Below are 18,435 nucleotides of genomic sequence, written 5' to 3'. Positions count from 1 at the left end.
ATTTATAAAAATATAAGTCTATTTAATATATAAAATTTTTTATGTTTCTATTTTTTTATTCTTGAAACTTTTATGATTGCATAATTTTTATTATACAAAATAAAAGTAATTAAAAATGTGTACAAATAATTATCAATGCTTATGCATTAGACAATGAAATTACATTTTTCTGCTACGATAAATGTTAGGAAAAGGTTACTACAATTTGCAAAGATAATGTTTGTTCTATGAATGCGCAGGTGTAGCTTGTACCTCGAACCGATATCGTTTTTCTTTTGAAACCGTAATTCGTTTGAAGTTCACGCTGACTAATCGTAAATCAATGGATATTATTATTTACGTTCGCTCTCCCATTTATACCTGCGTCACGAATCAGATTAGAAATCATGCTCGACTTGTCTCGTGAATGGTATTTGCCTATACGTAGAAGTTAAAGCCCTATAAGTAATTTAAAATGGAACAAAGCAATAAAAAGAGATTTAAGACTTTAACATTCTCATAGAATCATATTCTTAAATCGAATTATATTCTAAAAGTTCAATTTAAATTATACGTATTATATTAAAATGATGTTAACTATACATGAATAGTGACAGTAATAAATAATCCTTGTCTAAACCTTTTAGTTTCCTTTCAAGTTACTTTATTTCGTACCGTTTAAGTGAATTTCCGCAGGAAAAAATGAAATTGTAACGATTTCGTAACGATTTCCGTTACTTCCACCTTGCGCAAAGTGAAATACACCTTTCGCACGCGATCAGTCGTATCGTGATAGTGATCGAAGTACAAACGAAACAATTAACAATTATTATTACGGTATATACAGTACGGACAGAGTTGGCACATGTGTGTGCCTGCGGGTTATAGCCACGCTATTAGGAAGCTTCGCTTGCGTAAAAGCACTTCCTCAAGGTAGTTACAAGGTACAGTAACATTTATGTAATTGTACTTCCGTTACGAACTTCTAGTTACATATAAATCTCATTGTACTTTCCAATCTGATTCAAGAACGAAGATTTAAAATAATTATATACGTCAAATATAAAAGATAAGCCGAAAGAGAATACCTTTCTTATTAAAATTATCTAAAAAATGATATTCCTATTGAAATGAAATTAATAAACAGTATTATATCATTTACTTCTCTATTCTATGCATATAATTTTTTAATAATGTTTTGTTTATAAAAAGAACATAATAAACATGATTCACATAATAAACATGTGATTTACATTAAATTTTTTGTTATATAATTTTAGTGATTTTTGTATAAATAACAAAACGGTAAAATAAATCTAATAAAAGAATTAATTAATTTTTTATAAAATAGAATAGATGTAAAATGTTATGTATAATTATATTATTTATATTGTGTAGAATATTATTATTTTATTAATTTACAATTAGAGAAGATTATTAACTAGAAAGCTAATGATTAAATGGAAATAGAACTACACATTAAAGTTAGATCAAAAGGACTGATAGATGATTAAAACCACTTATATAATGGCCATCGTTATAAAAAACTGTCATCTTGATATCATAGTTAAGATATATTGAATAGAATAGACGATAAGACGTGTCAAGCTTGTAGCGCACGTGCAGGGGGCGGCGTCCGAGGAAACACGTTTTATCGCGGAAAAACATTCATTACGAAGAGAGAAAGTATGCAACAACGCGTGCTACGTAATGCACCACACGCTGCATTCATTATTCATGCAACCGCTCTATCGGATAGATAGCATGCGATCGCGTATTTGTGCTCCCGTTATTGGGGAAGTTGCTCCAGTTCCTCGATAAACGGTCAATAGAAAGGAAATTTATTTCGAGTGATGCCTGCTGCTCGTCTAGAATTATTATGATTTCGAGACGACGGAGACACGAGTATGACGTATACAATCGATTACAACCTCACAAACAAAGATAAATCGATTAAGAAAACCGACAGTTCTTCGTGATATCGCGAATATCTCAAATATTTCTTATCCTCAAAAAAAAAAAAAAATAACTCAAAAGACACAGAAAAATTCTTCTAATTAAATTACAATTAATAATAAATAAAAAGATTTAAAATTAAAAAAGAAGAAAAATAAAAAATCAATAGTGAAAGTCAAATAAAGCTTCCAATTTTTGAAGTTTGATAATTGAAGATATACGATATTTCAAATTTTTTTTCATTCATCCTTCTCAAGCAAGTTATGACTTTCCACTTATTATAAATTCAATGCATATCATAGTGTAATCTGTCAAGATAAAATAGCGTACCGAATGCATCTCCCGATTGCCATTCAAATAGATCCATATCTAACTGCGATTGAAACTCGAGCATTAATAGTTCCTCCAGTTAATCGAGGGATATATTTGTCGGGATAGTAATCAAGATTTATCGTCGTGAAATGTGCTACTGGCAGACTAGGCGACTGGGAACCTAATTAAATGCCTGTGCATGTAAATTATTATATTGGTACTGGTGTCATGCTTGCTTTACTGGTCAACTCTACGCTCGAATGATTATTACCCGACTTGGGGGCGTGTTCATTAACTTGGGGGCTCGATTTAAATCAACGATACGCAACATTTTCTACCAACTGGTTCGAATGCGTAGACATTTCAATAATTATCAGTCTAATATCAAGATACGTATAACAACTACAAGATACGTGTAACATACGAATTAATCTACACGATTTAATAATGTAGACGGTATTACCTTGTTTTCATCACTTTCTCTTCTTATCGTTTCGAAAAAAGAATGAAATATATCATATCAGCTAAAGAAAATTATTAGAATTAAAATAAACTTGATAAATAAAAAATAGTGTTTCAGAAAAATTTTAGTATAATAAAATGTTAACATTAAAATAATACATATATAGAGAAAATTTATTAAAATTTGAATAAAATTTAAATAAAATTAGAAGATATTGCAGTGTAAATAAAAGTTAATAGGAAATTATTAAGAAAAGACCAGTTTAATAAAGAGACGGAAGATTAATAAAAAAAACAGATTGCGCAAATAAGCGACTTCGTGATCACGATAGACAATATATTTCGCGTGATCGCATTTTGGGGCCATAACGATTCTCTTTTTACGCTGTCATTGCAACGCGAGGAAACGAATATCCGTATGCAGAAAAAGCTTGTCGCAAGTAATAATTCGCAATGCACCTGATTGCTGTAGCAGTCATAACTGTATATTTGCCAGTCGGCTACGCACCGCTGCGAATTGAGCTCGCAGCAATGTTTTATGAAGAAAACATCCGTTTCTATACGTTATTCTATATAGATTGGCTGGCATTCTACATTCTCGAGCTTCAACGCTTCAAACGGAAAAATTGAAAATCTCTGAACGACTTGCAGTATAATTATAGGTGGGTGAGCAACGTGGACTCTCCGACATTCCGCGGTAACGTTCACTTTGATGTAAATGATTCGCTCGTGCCATTTCAGAAAATTAATCGGAGAACGTAAGAATTTTCAATGGGATTCCGTCATATCTATTTTAATTTTGCATTAATAGGATATATCTGACTCACATCAGTTGTTAAAGAATAATTTACCAATCCATATTTTGAATTAAATTAAAAGAATCAATTTTGGAAAAGAATTTAGTTTTAAAAATTAGCTTTAGGCTTCAAAATTAATTAAATCACAGGAAAAATATTTTTTAAGGAACAGGAATTGTTCCTTAAGCTTATTTTTTTAATTAATTAAATTTCATTAAAATTAAATTCAATAAATTTAAATAGTTATTTGATTTAATATTACAACTTGTCCAGTTTGATTTAATAATTTATGTAAATTTTTTAAATAAAAAATCTGTGTTCAATAAATGTGTGTACAAAGCGCAACTAAATTTTGCTTTCTCTCGCAAGCATACGAGAATCCTATAAGAGTTCATAAGAACGTAACGCTAGCATGCGCTAACACGATGCTGAAATCATTGCATAATATTCGGGAATTCGGTAGAAATAAAGCAAAACGATCATCGTGTAAATAAGAACATACAATCGGTGGAACGATCGTGCAGTCGGATATCGTGTCCCTTTTTCCGCAGAACAGTTTCGCCGAGGTATAATGCATAATTCTTCCTTTCCTGTTACGCAATCGTTGCTCGAAGCAAACTGCAGCCAGAATGTTTTCCGAATGATCGAACGGATAGTAAAGACACTCGTAAACCTCTCATATAAAAGCATCAAGCGGCATGATGCTGAAATCACGCAATTCTAATAGAACTTAACGAGATTAATAAATCAAATTCTTTTTGGCATCGATCTTTTAACGAAACCTCAAAATCATTCGTAATAAATAAGTCTAGACAAAAAAACAGGATTCATAGTAAAAAAAAATTAGTATTACAAAACAACATAATTTAGTATAACAAAAGTGTTTTAAAAATTACAAAAATAAAGATATAGTATCTATTAATAACTTAAAAATAATGATAAAATAATTAGGTAATTAAAATTTAAATATTGCAGAAAGGAAAAATATAACTTTAGAACGTTAATTATTAAAATAGATATTAGTAATAAAAATAGATTAAAAATGTAAAGATACTAATTATTAATTAAAATAAAGTGTGTAATCTTTAATATGCATCGTTATACTTTAGAATAGCTTAAATGCTTCGTTATACTTTAGAATAGAATAATTTTAAAAATGTGGACATTTTGGACATATAATCGTAAGGAGTTTAAAATTCATTATTTCAAGGTAATTATCGATGATTACAACACAGCAAGTTATATTAGCATCAACAAATGTATTATAAGATGGCTTTAGTCATTTTGAAAAAGAAACGTATTTATCAGTAAAGGAAAATTTTTAAAACATAGCATTTGGTGTCAAAGGAATTCACTCAAAATTCGCAATAGAACTAAAGATATAAGAAATTTTAAAGTATCTAAATTTTAACATAACTAAAAAGTTGAGGGTCACATGCAAAAATCTTGTTGAACTATTTCGATGTAGCAAGCTCGTACCGAAGCGCATCGATGACAGTCGTGATACGGTTGATACATTTCTAGGATCCTCGTGAACGAACGTCTCCCCTGTTAACTGATGCGGAACAACGGCGGAACGTGATTGCGGCAGATTTTATAATCAAGTCGATTATTTATGTGCGTGACGAAAACATGCGCGATTCGCATCGCGGCATCGGATGCACGACACCAGCCGCGCGACGAAAAGAATAGCAACCGGCTTTGGGGTGGCTCTGTTTGGACTATCCGTTGCTCGGCGACGTTAGATTGATTCGCAGTCGGGCCGTTTACATAAAGTTTCCAGAAGAACCTTTCCAGTGAAATGGATATTGCAATCTGATATGCAGTTCGTTCAGAAAGGATAACGTAAGGAATTTGTAAACTTTTTTAATAAAAATAATTTCTTTTCATAAAGAAGATATCCTTAAAGTTATACACTTGAATGAATAAGACAAAAATATTAAAGCCACTCGTACTCATTGAATAAATATTATGATCAGTTTATTCGACAAAGTGCACTTTGTTAATCCAGTATCAATTTATGCAATCGAATTATATAGTCGAAACCATGAAATACAGTTGAGTAGCATCATTAATGAGTTAACTACGCGAAATCGACGTATTGTTTGACCGATCGTTATTGAGAGTTCACAAACCCGCTATTGAGCTGTTTTGCATGATTTGCTTGATACATGTTGCACCATTAACAGTTCTCAATGAGTTTCCAATCTAATAAATCTCACATAAATATCAAACAAACTGCAAATTTGTTCTCGTTTTATTTGAATTAATAGTTTTACTTTTAATATCTTTTTCTACTTTGATTAATCTAGCTCTCGTATTAAAATGCTTAGCTAATTTACTTTTTTATCATTATGGCATTTTGTTTTTTCTAATCTAATCTGATCTTATACATATGTGATCTAGTTAAATAACTTTCATGACGTAATGCAATATTTTGCAATTACGAGAGATATGTACTCGGGGTTAAATCGAATAAAAAACAAACGACGCATTTTATCACAAGACGTAAAAATCGACTTTTTATTTATAAAATAAATAAAAGTGTTGCTGCCTGAAAACGAATAGTGGGGACAGAAAGAGATGGCCGCGTTGTGATGTTATGGTCTCTTCTTTAATACGCCGCACAAAATTTCGATGTTGACGGAATGAGATGGAAAATGGGAATAGACGAAAGGACCTGATTGTTTATCAATGTTCATACGATGCGTGTCATATGTAGCGTCAAGGTAAAACGAAAAGAAGATGAGAGAGTGACGGAGGGAGGCTTTTTTCAAGTCTGATTGCCTGGTCTTTCTGGGAACGGTCCTCGGGAGTGGCCCAAGTCATGGCAGCTATCCTGAGGCAGTCGAATTCTATTTCGATCTGCCAATATATTGCAATTTCGCAACGGTATTCCTCCGTGATCCTCGATCCTCGGACAGAAGATCCTCGACCATCGGGGCCGGACATCCACAATCCTCGGCGAGCGATCTCGTGCAGAATTGAAACGTCTTGCCGAAGAGATAAAAGAAGAAACTCTCGACAAAGATTTCATTCGTTGTTTTGTTCACCAATCGTGGTGGTCGCTGATTCGTTGCCTCATATCAGCCTCAGGATGACGCGTTCGGCGTGGACCACTCCAGACCAGCGGGTCTGCTGGCTCAGGTGGGATCTAATGCCAGCCGTGTCCGTGTCCGTGGACGGCCACGTTGGCGACCTGGGGCTCGTAATGCGGCGCCGGGATGTAATGATCGACTCCCACCAAGTGCGGGTGCCCTATATGAGTTCCAGAGTAGTGAAGGCGGGTGGTGTGGTCGTTACCGTGGAGGGCGAGCGGAAGAGTTTTGGGGGCCGGAATGGCGGGTTGTCCATTGATATGGATGTGCTCCGCATAGTGACCGCCCTAAACATAAAAGAAAACAAGATATTTTAATCACTAAAACAATTACTCTCACTTATCCATGCTATTACGTAATTGAAATGATCAGAAAATCTAATAATCTCAAAAAATGTCCAGGAAACATAGTTTCCCATTACGAAATTGCGAGTGAATGCAAGGGAGTATTATAGCTTGGATAATAGGAACTTCGGGACGGAAATTGCACAAATGAACGTGATCAATTTGATACAATTGCGGCTGGGTTTCAACACGAAGATAATAGATTTAATTAAGTAGAAAATTTAATGATAAGGCTATGATTATAGTACTGATACTATTCAGCTGTTGCTTTACGATTAATTATGTTGAAACATTTCTATTAATTTCATATTAATTTTTAATATTTTAATATTTTGTTAAAAAATAGTTATATTATGTAACTCTTTGCTGGATAATTACAATGTAAAATTATACATTCTTATAATGGATCATTTCTTGATAATATATAATTTGTATAATTTATAACGGCGTATTAACTTGGAATTTGATAAAATAATAATATCCAGATATGTGATAGAGAGAAAAGTTACGGAATATTGATAGAACTAAACTTTTTAAAATAATAATTATGAAATACTTACAGCGCTGACAACCGCCACAATGGCGAACAGAACAATCTGTAACAAGAGAACACACAACGTTTATAATATAATAATAAAACATAATATATTCAAAATTTTAGACAAGTTCTAATTTAAAAAATTGACCTTATCCCTATAATAATATAATAAATAAATAAATAAATAAAAAGGAAAAATATATACTACCAGACAAATAAGAATTCAGAAAAAATAAAAGTAAAATAAAATATAATCAAATAAAAGACACAATTTTAATACGCGCGATGCATATTAAATAAGATAAAATTACTTATATAATTAAATATGCACAAGATTTAATATTTTTCTTTACATTAATGTCTACAATTTTATATACAGATAAAAGCATGTAAGCTGAAGATAAAACTGAGAAATCAACGCGGCGAGGTTATTGCGAGTGAAGGGAAAAACTTACGAAGAACTTCATGGTGGCGAGCGGTGGTTTTTCTTGCGTTATACGAGCAAGCACTATGACTTCAAGGGGCGACGCGGTATGCTTTTATAGCAGGTCCCTGCCCAAGTCTAGGCCCACTCTCAGGGCGTTAGGCGGGGGCACGTCACACAGACCCCTTTCACTAACCACGCGACCGACACCCTTTCGGACCCCCTTGTTAGGTGCCCGCCCAACCGCGACGTCACACCTTGTCACGCTTCCAATATTTTCGATATCAATGATGGTGTCACCCTTAAAGATACTGATGCTGAAGATCATGAGGTGTGGACCATCAAATAGGTCATTATCGTTAGTCTCACACAATAATCGATAAGTGGGTGTGTATGTGTGAATGTGAATGTTAGATAAAATATGCTTGAATAAAGAATGGCGTGTTAGATCGCAATGCTAAATTATAATGATTAGATCGACAATAATTTACGCTATCGCTAAGATTTTTTTCTTTAGGGAATTACGGTGTTTCTCATAAGATTCCCGTAGAAGAGTTAATTTAGGCTGATTGAAATAGACTTATCTATTTATGTGCATATGACTTAATTTTCAAATTATTTCTACATTAATTTTTATTAGCTCTCTACATTAATTTTTATCTATTATTTTAATTATAAAATCTATTTATCCTTTTTGCAATTTTATTAAAATTTCCTAAGAGAAAGACTACATAATTTGTATTATTATTTTGTTTACTACAGGTTTTATTATATGATTATAGAGAACATAAATTTTAAAACATATATGTATAATAAACAATAAGTATAATAACGGTCGAATATTTGCACAGCAATACAAAAATCCTAATAATGACCGGAATCGAGCAAGGAATTAGAGATAGAATTAATAATAATTTGATATATATTTAAAATTAAAATTAAAACATCATAGAAGTTTCGACTCACAGAGTCTTCTTCAATACAATAAAACTTATAAACTTTCTTATATACAGTCTAATTATAATTTCTTCCATTCTAACGAAAACAGTATAGTCAACCATCCATCTTCTTTAAAATTCTTTGTGATTTTTCAAAGTAACTTGTCACATCATACACATTGATACAGATCTAAAATTCGTCAAAAGCAATCAAAACTAAATTCTCATTTAATAGCGAGAATCGTGTTAGTCAAATTGTGTGTTATGTTCGTCATATGTATAAATATTAAGACACATAAGTTTCATTATTTTTCACCAATATTTTTTAATTGTAATGCTTTAACCGTAATTAATTTTTATTTTTTAATTATCTAGTTCTATTTAAGTAACATTTATACAATATATGTGTATACACGATTTCATTAATAATTTATTTAATAATGCAAAAATCAAGAATGAATTTAAAATGAGAAACAAAAAATGATGTTGCGTTCTTCTAGAGGTAGGTTTCTATTATTAACGCATTCTTCTTGTAACGTAAAATTGTTACTATTTTCTTACATTTGTTATAACCAAATTTACGCATCGAGATGTATTGAAATTAATATTAAATTGGTATTTTGTCATAACAGCTACTAAATATAATAATTATTTTATATCGGTCATTAAAATGAATTGTTTCGCTGCGTAGTAAATTTTTAACTAATAATTTAATTAAATAATAATTAATCCTATTTGCAAAGTGTGGCCTAGTTTATAAGCAGCACAGGCAAACTTTCATAAACTTTTAAACGCAACCTCGTACAGTATTAACTTGTAAACAAGTGCCTGTATCTTGTTACACTTGACTGATCTTATGGAGACTTTGAAAATGTGGCTTGAAAAAGCCGAGATGAAAATTGTAGAACGGTGTAGCATGTACTCATTTAATAATATGTTACACAATTTATGTTCTTGCATACGTTTCACACGTAATCATACTGGAATTTATTTCTTCCGATTCAGTTATCGTAACTAATCGTTATCACTCCTTTCGAGAGTAGAAAAAAAAGAAATGAAAAAAAAAAGAAAAACTTTAATTAATGAAAATAAGCATAAAAATAGAATAAAACGGAATTAGAATGTAACAAAAAAGAATGGATCTGGGTCATTGAATAAACGACAACATAATTTCTGTTTTATCACAAGACGTACACAATTAACTTTTATTAGAAAATAAATAAAAGTGTTGGTGCGGACAGTGAAGAAAAATAGGATGGGGGATCCGAGAAATGAGGGGGAAAAGGAGAACGCTCTCTTTGATGTTATGATGTCTTCTTCAATATCACAATTGCCGCACGAGAATTTTGGTGTTGGGAAAGATGAAGGAACAGAAAAAGATGCGGATATTCGTGTCCATGTATATTTGTGTAAGGCGTGTCATATGTAGTTCTAAAGGTAAAATCAAGACGAATTTGTTTTATTTTTAAGTTTGGCTGCCTGGTCTGCGATCCATGAGTGGTCCACAATTTTTCGTCTCTCCTAAGAGTCTCAAAATTTCTTGGAGATGCTGATTTTGACGATCGTCTTCAATTAAATTATTTGGATTCATAAAAATCAAATATATCGTCGACGAAGTTGTCTGCTGTCATTATTATGATCAATAAGATTCGAGATGAATGCCGTTTCAGTATAGACCACTCTGGACCAATGGGGTTTAATCAAGAGGCATCGTCATACAGGATCCTTAAGCCCAGCCATGTTTAGTCTTTATGACGGAGATTTCAGGTTCCGGGGCGGGGGCGTAATGCTCGACGCCGACGAGATGTGGATGCGGAACATGAGGAGCATCATAATGTAATCTAGTGACGTGGTCGTTTCCCTTGATATGCAGGGGACCCGGATGTGGAGGTGGAATGGCGGGCTGCTGGGGGATGAAGTGCGCGTGGTAGACATGCTGTAAGTAATAATAAAATGATATTATCATTGTGCTCAGAACAATTATTAAACACACTTTCTGAATATTGCTTTTGTGTAAGTGTTAGAATAATTACACAATTCATAAAACAAAAATAATCGATCACATCAAACAATAAGAACAATATAATATATGTGTTAGAAGTATGAAGAATTAAAATATGTAAAATAAAAAATAAAAATGTATATTATGTATGTATTAATTATATGTTAAATATGCATTATAAGTAATGTAAGAATATTCATCTATACAATTTTGTTCGAGAAGCGATCAATCCATATATATAAAGTATTAACTCTAGAATTATTTTATTATTATTTTACAAAACACAATATTATAATCGATTGAAAGCAATTTATACTTAATAATATTTTTAAAAAAGTTATTTTTAAAAAATTAATGTTTTAAAAAATTAAATTATTAAATTAATTTTTATTATTTTTTTTTTAAATTAAATTATTATAATTAATATATAATAACTAAATTATTATAATTAATAAAATTAAATTTAGTTTTAAGAAAAAATGTATAAAGTTTAATTAAAAATTTTATATTACGTATTTATGTGTTATGTTTTTTGTGTAATTATAATTAATTTTGTAAATTTATGATAATATAGAGATGATCAATAATTATTTTTTAAAATGCAAAAAATTTTATAAAAGACGTTTTACTTTCCTCAATAAAATATCAGTTACGATCAAATTTCTAAACAGTTGTGAAAACGAATAGAACAAAGGTAATCCAAGCTGCTTATCATTAATTATGCAACGAGGACTTGAAGGCGGAACAAACGTTACGTAACGACTTGCTGCACCGATTATTTCGGTGCAATTGAGTTGGGTTTCGTCACAGCCTCTATATAGGTCTTCGATTAAGTAGGAAATCCAATTAGTTAACGATCGCGGACACCTATTTCATTGCCGGTTTAGCTGCAAGAAAGATACGTAACTACTGATCAGATCTAATAACATAATGTAACATTTGAAATCACTGGTCATTAAACAGAAGAGAAGGCACAATCAACGACACGAAATAACAATTTCTGCTCGGTCTCTCGTTTGACATTTTCCGTAAACTATTATTATTTATCTATTGTTTTTATCGTAATTATATAATTATAATACTCATTTTAGACATCTTAAACCATACTCGCTCAAGATTAATATCTTATCGAATAGCAAATATTTTTCAATCATGTAATAAACCGTAATTAATATTTATTACTTACTCATTGTATTAATTCACCTAATCGAATTTTCAAAATTGATTAAAAATATATCTCATTTACTTGAATTAATATCAAACGCCAAATGTACATTGAATGCTAAATGTCTTTTTTAATTATAAATACTTCAACAATATTTTTTCATCTTCATTATTACAGCGACTTTATTTTAACATTCTCCACCATCTTAGCGCATTACCTTCATCACGCAATAAATTATCTAGTCAGCTAGGACCTTGCTAAAGCCATAGAGATGACTAGATATCTAATAATAACGTAATATAATATAGACCTCTCGATGAATAGTTTTCTACCACCATTACCTTGCCATGCGCTACGGGAGCTTCGATGATTTTGTGCGCTGGTGCGACCCAAGGCTGAGGCCCGTGCACCACTGGAGAAGCGTGCACCACAGGAGCCACCCAGGGCTGCGCGATCTGAGGTGCGTCAAACAGTCTTTTTCATATAATCGGAATCAATCGCCTCGATAACACGGGTGTTACGTGAAGTTACTTTCCCGCCGAGTACGTCCAAAGATACTCGGTTGTCAGAAGAGAAATAGAACGAGCCTCCATGGTCCGCATGACGTTGATCAATCCGCGATGATGTTTTAAGAAATGAGGAGTTATCACACAAATTGAGAGAGTTACGAAGAATAGAACGAGAATAATGATTGATATAGAAACATCCACAAAGACGAAAAAAAAAGTTAAAGAAGACTTTGTTATTAAATGTTTAGAGTTACTAGAAATTGTTGCATAAATTTATCGATCAGTATATTAAATAATTAAATCTTACAGAGAAGAAGTTCAAGTAAAAACAAAATTGAAGAGTCAAGATATAAGAAGTTAGACAAAATCAGTCATGCTTGATGAACGACAATAATGATAATAACGACTTACTTTCGAGACATTAATTTCAAACTGAAAGAAAGATTAGAAAACTACAAATTCTCCCTTGAAAATGGCTGATTAAGAAGAAATGGTAATTATACAGATACCTCGTTAAAGTGTGTTTTCTCATCAAGATTTGAGTCGCTCGAATATTCGGGTAACAAAGAATGTTTAGTTATTTAAGAAGAAACAATCATCAAGAGTTGCTAAAAATTAATAATAAGAATGAAATAATTAAAGTTTGATTAATCACAAAAGTAAAATTCAGAGAAGTAGTAGTAACGTTGACAGATGATTTACATAGTGTTATTATATAATTAATATTACTATATGTTTGCGCACACAACGAAGAGAAATAATAACATAAATTGTAAAATTTATGTAAATGTGAACTTCTCTTTGAATGATGATTATGGAATACTTGCCTCATATCCGGCGCTGACGACCGCCACAACGGCAAACAAAACAATCTGTAACAATACAACAATGTAATGTTGTGTGATATAATGCACACGCACAATAGTAACATATAATAACATTAGATATATATTCACAATATATTCAAAATGTTTGTCAGAATACAATAAAAACTACAGAAAATCAACTTAATGTTCAGTTATATATTTTAAATACTATAAATGTGTATCACAAACATCAAGTTAACATGAAAAACTTTCTCTTTTCAAATAATGATAAAAATATTGTCACACAACACAATATTGATTTTATAAATTAGAATATTCAATGTGTGAGAGAATATTTAATATAATTATTAATAATTTAAATTTAACATAATCAAATTAACAATATAGGTTAATGTGCGCGTAATAATAAAATAATTAATTCATATTTTATATTATAAATTACATATTATACATATATATTGAATTAAATCCTTTATTTTTTATTTAATTTTGTAATATTAATCTATTAAAATATCTAAATCATAATTTTATAACGTAAAATAAAGTAATTGTAATTTGCATCTACATAATACAAAACAAACATAGTAGAAATTCTAAGCAAATGCAGAACTTGTGCAACACTGCGTAACAGAATCCCCATGATCAATCGCAAAGGGAATCATTCTCGGGCCCACAACGATTTAACTTTTACTTCCTCACGTTATTGCGAGGAGAAACTTACGAAGAACTTCATGGTGTGTGATGACAGTTTTTCTTGTGCGCTACGCGGGAAAACACTACGTGTCCGAGGGGCGACGCAGTATGCTTTTATAGCTGAGCCCTGCCCAGGCCCAGGGGGACCCAGGGATGAGGCGGGGGTACCGACTATTGCACTACTTCGGATGCGGACCCCTTTCACCAATAGCGCGACCCTTTCGGATCCCTTATTGGGAGCTTGGTTCCAATCGATCACGATTTGTGCGTAGCTTCCGGTACCAAAACGACACTCTTAAAGATGCTCAAAGATTAATGGACCATTGAAAAGGGGCACTTGAAATAAAATGCGCATATCGTCTGAGTCATACGAAAAAGCAGGTCATTCAAATAAAGAACGAAGATTATGATACAAGATAACGGCTATCAAATCCATCGATAGTTTACAAATTTGAAAATAAATAACGAATTCTTTTATTTCGTAAGATTAGGTGAGAAAGTAGATTTACATAAAACTAAATTATTACATTTCGCAAGATTACATGAGCAAATAAATATATGCGTATAAAGGAAAGTGGAACTGGACTATATACTCACCGAGTGACTCCACTTTAATAACTTTTTAAATGTTTCTAAAATTAGAAAAAGATTTTTATTCACAATTAGAAAGTTATATCTTCGTGAAAGATCTAGAACTGTTTCCACTGCATTAGTTCATCACATGTTACCATAAATATTCTTAATAATCACGATACTTAAAAAGAAATTTGTTTTCTACTATATTTCTTCTGATATTAGACACTGTCTATTCCTAAGTAAAAGACAGATCACCTTGTACGAATGAATTACATAACTTTGACAAACGGCGTCACGACATATTCACAATTGTCTTAATAAGCACCGCTGATTTCTGATTCTCGTCTAAGATCGATCATTTCAAATCCACAAATCACGATGTTAAATCGCAGCGGTTACTAACCCAGCATGTAACGAGTAACGTTTGCAAGAGGAGTTCACGTATTCCAGGTGCGCCGGGCGTAACGTGTGCTGATGGAGTCGGCTGATTAGGATGTAATACTCCAGGAAAATGCAGAGGTAGGTTTATGAGAAAGAAAACGTTCGGGTGTTTTTTTTTCTTTGCGACTTGCGTAAAAGATATACTCTGTGTAACACTAAAACAACAATTAACCCTATCTTTTTGCGCGATACCTCGCTGTAATTATCTCAAATAAGACATACGGCTCGCGTAATAGTTTGCAATTACGTTATAATTCTCCTAAAACAGAAAATACGACACCCGTCTGTTTTTTTTTTTAGATTTGTCCTAGCGGGAAATAGCGTTTAAGGAAAATTTGCCTTAACGGAATCTCAATTAAGGCGAATTCGACAGGGAACTGGAGAACAATAGATTTCCGCAACATTAAACGTTCGTGCATACTCTATTACGGTCAATTTCGCAATTGCATCCAGTAAATAGAGCTTATACATTGTGAAAAAAACGCGTGGGAATGACAATAAAATATGCAAAAAATCGGAATGAAACGAGAATTGATTTCTCATTTCGATTGCAACGTATAAAGAACGCTACAAGTTGTTTCGTGTTCCGTCGTTTTCTTCTTAAAATTGTAATTAAATCTTTTTCTCTTTTCTACAGTATGAAATTTTCCCCATTTGTGTTAAATTAATTTATACGGAATATAGTACTGTTCAACATGGAATATATTAATTTCACGACGGCGAAATCCGTTGTTCTTCATTCGATTCGAGTTTAATTTCGTTTTATATGTGTATATTAATTCCGTAATAGCGAAACCCGCGTTTCTTTAATCAAGGCGTTTAGCTTACAGCGCGAGGAAAACCGTGTGATCTTTTTCTTCTAGTCATTCGTTTCATGCCGGATCTCGGTCTCGTGTTGAAATCTCTCTGTTACGCTAAGAAATTGGTGCACGGTTAACAATAAAACTTTTTAGAATTATTTTTGCTTGTTGAAAATTAATTAGATAATGTGTAATCTAACAAATAAAGACAATTTTTTTACGGATGTAATAATCTTCTCTTATAATTTCTAATAGGATCTTAAAAATAGAAATATTTTGTTTATCCTCATAGATTTAATAAAAATTATTTTAGAACAATAATTTTGTGGACGTAGATATTTTTAGAAATATTATTATTAATATTATTAACATATTTAATACATAAAAAATGATAAAAATATTGAATTAATTAAATGCCCGATTGTATCACTGACATCTAATACCGATTGATATTTCATCTTTTTCTAAAGAGAATCAAATTCTAAATTAAATTTTCTTTTATGCATTAATTTATATTTTATGTTTTAACATACGGTAGATAACAATTGTTCCTTTTGACTTTACTGCAGTTTCTCTGAAACAAAGACATTCTGTAATCATTTTGTGAAATTGTAGACACATTTTATATACAGTAGCTTTGTCTTTTAATTTTTAGTACACAGCAGTTCCAGCAATTTTCCCTCCGTGCGTCATTCACCCTCGGGTCTAATAAACGCGCGTTTTACGAGCAACGTTAATTTCGCAACAAGTGCTGACTACTAGAGGTGGTTATAGCCATGAACGCATTTAGTTCTGGGTCACATCTAAGTACATCTGACTCCCTCTCGCTTCTTCTCTTTTTCCTTCTCTCTCACTCCCTTCGAAAGCACGAACTACATAGTGCGATTTTTGCGAGCGCGAAATCGTCGTTTCCGAACAGTGGAAGTGAACGCCCCTACGTTTCTTCGTCGTCGGTCGCGCTTTTTCAGACCGATTAGCAATTATCCGTTAGGACTGTGGCCGACGGTTGCCTACTTACTCGGTATAAAAGCCGCGGTACTCGCTACGCGATTTACGCAACCCTGACCAAGCACGATTCGTTGCATTTATCGCAAGTGTATATGCGCGGAACAACCCCGCGTGGATGTAGATACGTCGTGCAGCGGAATCGTTGCAAAACTTGGAAAGTTTAACGATTCTCATTATTTTGTAATGTCTCACGCTCGCTCTGTTTGGATCAGATGAACAAGAGAAAGAAAGAGAGAGGGAGATGGACGTATGTTTGCCGATGTAGCGGGCGTGCAAGAAATATTAATGCAACACTCACGTTGCATCGCGTAGCAGTGCCCGAGGGAATTTTCCACGAACGAGAAACCTTTAAACAAGTCTTTTAATATTTCAGAAACACTGCGTAGAGATGAAAAAGAGCAATTCGCAGTAACATTTTGTAGCTTGGCGCTGTATACTTTGTACGTAAAACATTAATAAAATAACATGAGTGGAAATATGATTCGGAGTAAAAAAGCGAAATTATAAGTAAGTAAAAGTATGTAAATAATAACACGAAAATATGTCGCCATGAGTTTTTACTTTATCGTGTATAATTTCGTACGTTATATCGCGTGGTTTCTTATTAACTGGCAGGTGCAATCTATGCAACTTGATTAGATAATTGACATATATGTGGGTAAAATCTTAAAAAAATAAAAAAATTCACGTTCCCCATTCGCTTATGCACCACTGCACCGTTCAAACGCGCTTTCCCCCGCGGAAAACGCATTGCCGCAATTCGTGCATCGCTGCACTCGATAAACCAATCTCCTGCACGTGAAATAATTTTCGCTTGTAGTACATAATTAGCTTGTATGTACATATATTGTAATACGTTAATCGGATTATTCTATGTTAATCTTTTATTATTTGTTTTTGTAACTCAAAAAAAAAAAAAATATTCAAAAATATTTATTTTAAAAAATACATGTCAACGTACAAGAAAGAATTAGAAAATCTAGATTTTTTGAAAATTTATGCCATTCCCTAAAGTTACTTCATGAGCGTTGTTCTCTCATGCTCTCTTTCTGAGAAATAATTCCGCATGTATTTAGCAAAAAGACAAGTACAAACTCTTTCCGGTCTCCGCAATAGAAGCGATTATATGCAGCAGCAGCTAATTATATCTATTCTCATGTATTATCTCTTCCTGTGCGCCAAAAGTCAATCGCGAAAACGCAATCAACTAGCAAAACATAACTCTAAATGAAGTGACTGTCGCAATTTGCAATTAATAAACGTGCGAATCATCGAATGAATCATTTATCAGCAAATCACAATTTATGCATCCGACCATGGAAATCGAAACTGAAACAAATGAATAACGAGAGTAACGAATGAAACGCGAATACGTGAAGATATCGCATTATATCTTGGCTCGTTCTTCCAATTTCCACGGATGCAATCTCAATGCATGGTTCGAATTTCGCTCGTTATTAATCGCCACATTTACGACACTCTTGTGTAATGTTATATTGTGTTCTCTTTGTAGTAACACCGCTATTCTATTGCACAGAGAAGCGATTTCGCATGATAGCGCGAATG

At 32.5% G+C, this 18,435-nt stretch overlaps 2 protein-coding genes across 2 annotated transcripts; both read right to left on the bottom strand.

The window, feature by feature from the left end:
• Positions 1-6,000: 6,000 nt before the first annotated feature.
• LOC108722214 (uncharacterized) lies at positions 6,001-8,027 on the bottom strand. The gene is made up of 3 exons (XM_018447196.1): positions 7,942-8,027; positions 7,509-7,544; positions 6,001-6,891 (listed from the first exon to the last, which is right to left on the bottom strand). The coding sequence occupies exons 1-3, from the start codon at positions 7,951-7,953 to the stop codon at positions 6,661-6,663; spliced, it is 279 nt and encodes a 92-aa protein (XP_018302698.1). The 5' UTR covers positions 7,954-8,027; the 3' UTR covers positions 6,001-6,660.
• Positions 8,028-10,066: 2,039 nt separating this feature from the next.
• On the bottom strand, positions 10,067-14,159 carry LOC108722215 (uncharacterized). Its single transcript, XM_018447197.1, has 4 exons — positions 14,073-14,159; positions 13,352-13,396; positions 12,357-12,470; positions 10,067-10,784 (listed from the first exon to the last, which is right to left on the bottom strand). The coding sequence occupies exons 1-4, from the start codon at positions 14,082-14,084 to the stop codon at positions 10,575-10,577; spliced, it is 381 nt and encodes a 126-aa protein (XP_018302699.1). The 5' UTR covers positions 14,085-14,159; the 3' UTR covers positions 10,067-10,574.
• Positions 14,160-18,435: the final 4,276 nt, after the last annotated feature.

Source organism: Mycetomoellerius zeteki, unplaced genomic scaffold (genome assembly GCF_001594055.1).
Source record: "Mycetomoellerius zeteki isolate Tzet28-1 unplaced genomic scaffold, Tzet1.0 scaffold199, whole genome shotgun sequence".
NCBI classification, from domain to species: Eukaryota; Metazoa; Arthropoda; class Insecta; order Hymenoptera; family Formicidae; genus Mycetomoellerius; species Mycetomoellerius zeteki.
This window is presented reverse-complemented; position numbering and strand designations above follow the sequence as displayed.

Excerpts from the sequence above, each read along its gene's own strand:
- LOC108722215 (XM_018447197.1), bottom strand. Across the intron at positions 12,471-13,351 it reads TCGTCAGCGCCGGATATGAG|ATCGCGCAGCCCTGGGTGGC; the intron begins GCAAGTATTCCA and ends GACGCACCTCAG. Across the intron at positions 10,785-12,356 it reads CTCCCGTAGCGCATGGCAAG|CATGTCTACCACGCGCACTT; the intron begins GTAATGGTGGTA and ends TATTACTTACAG.
- LOC108722214 (XM_018447196.1), bottom strand. Across the intron at positions 6,892-7,508 it reads TTGTGGCGGTTGTCAGCGCT|GGCGGTCACTATGCGGAGCA; the intron begins GTAAGTATTTCA and ends TTTTATGTTTAG.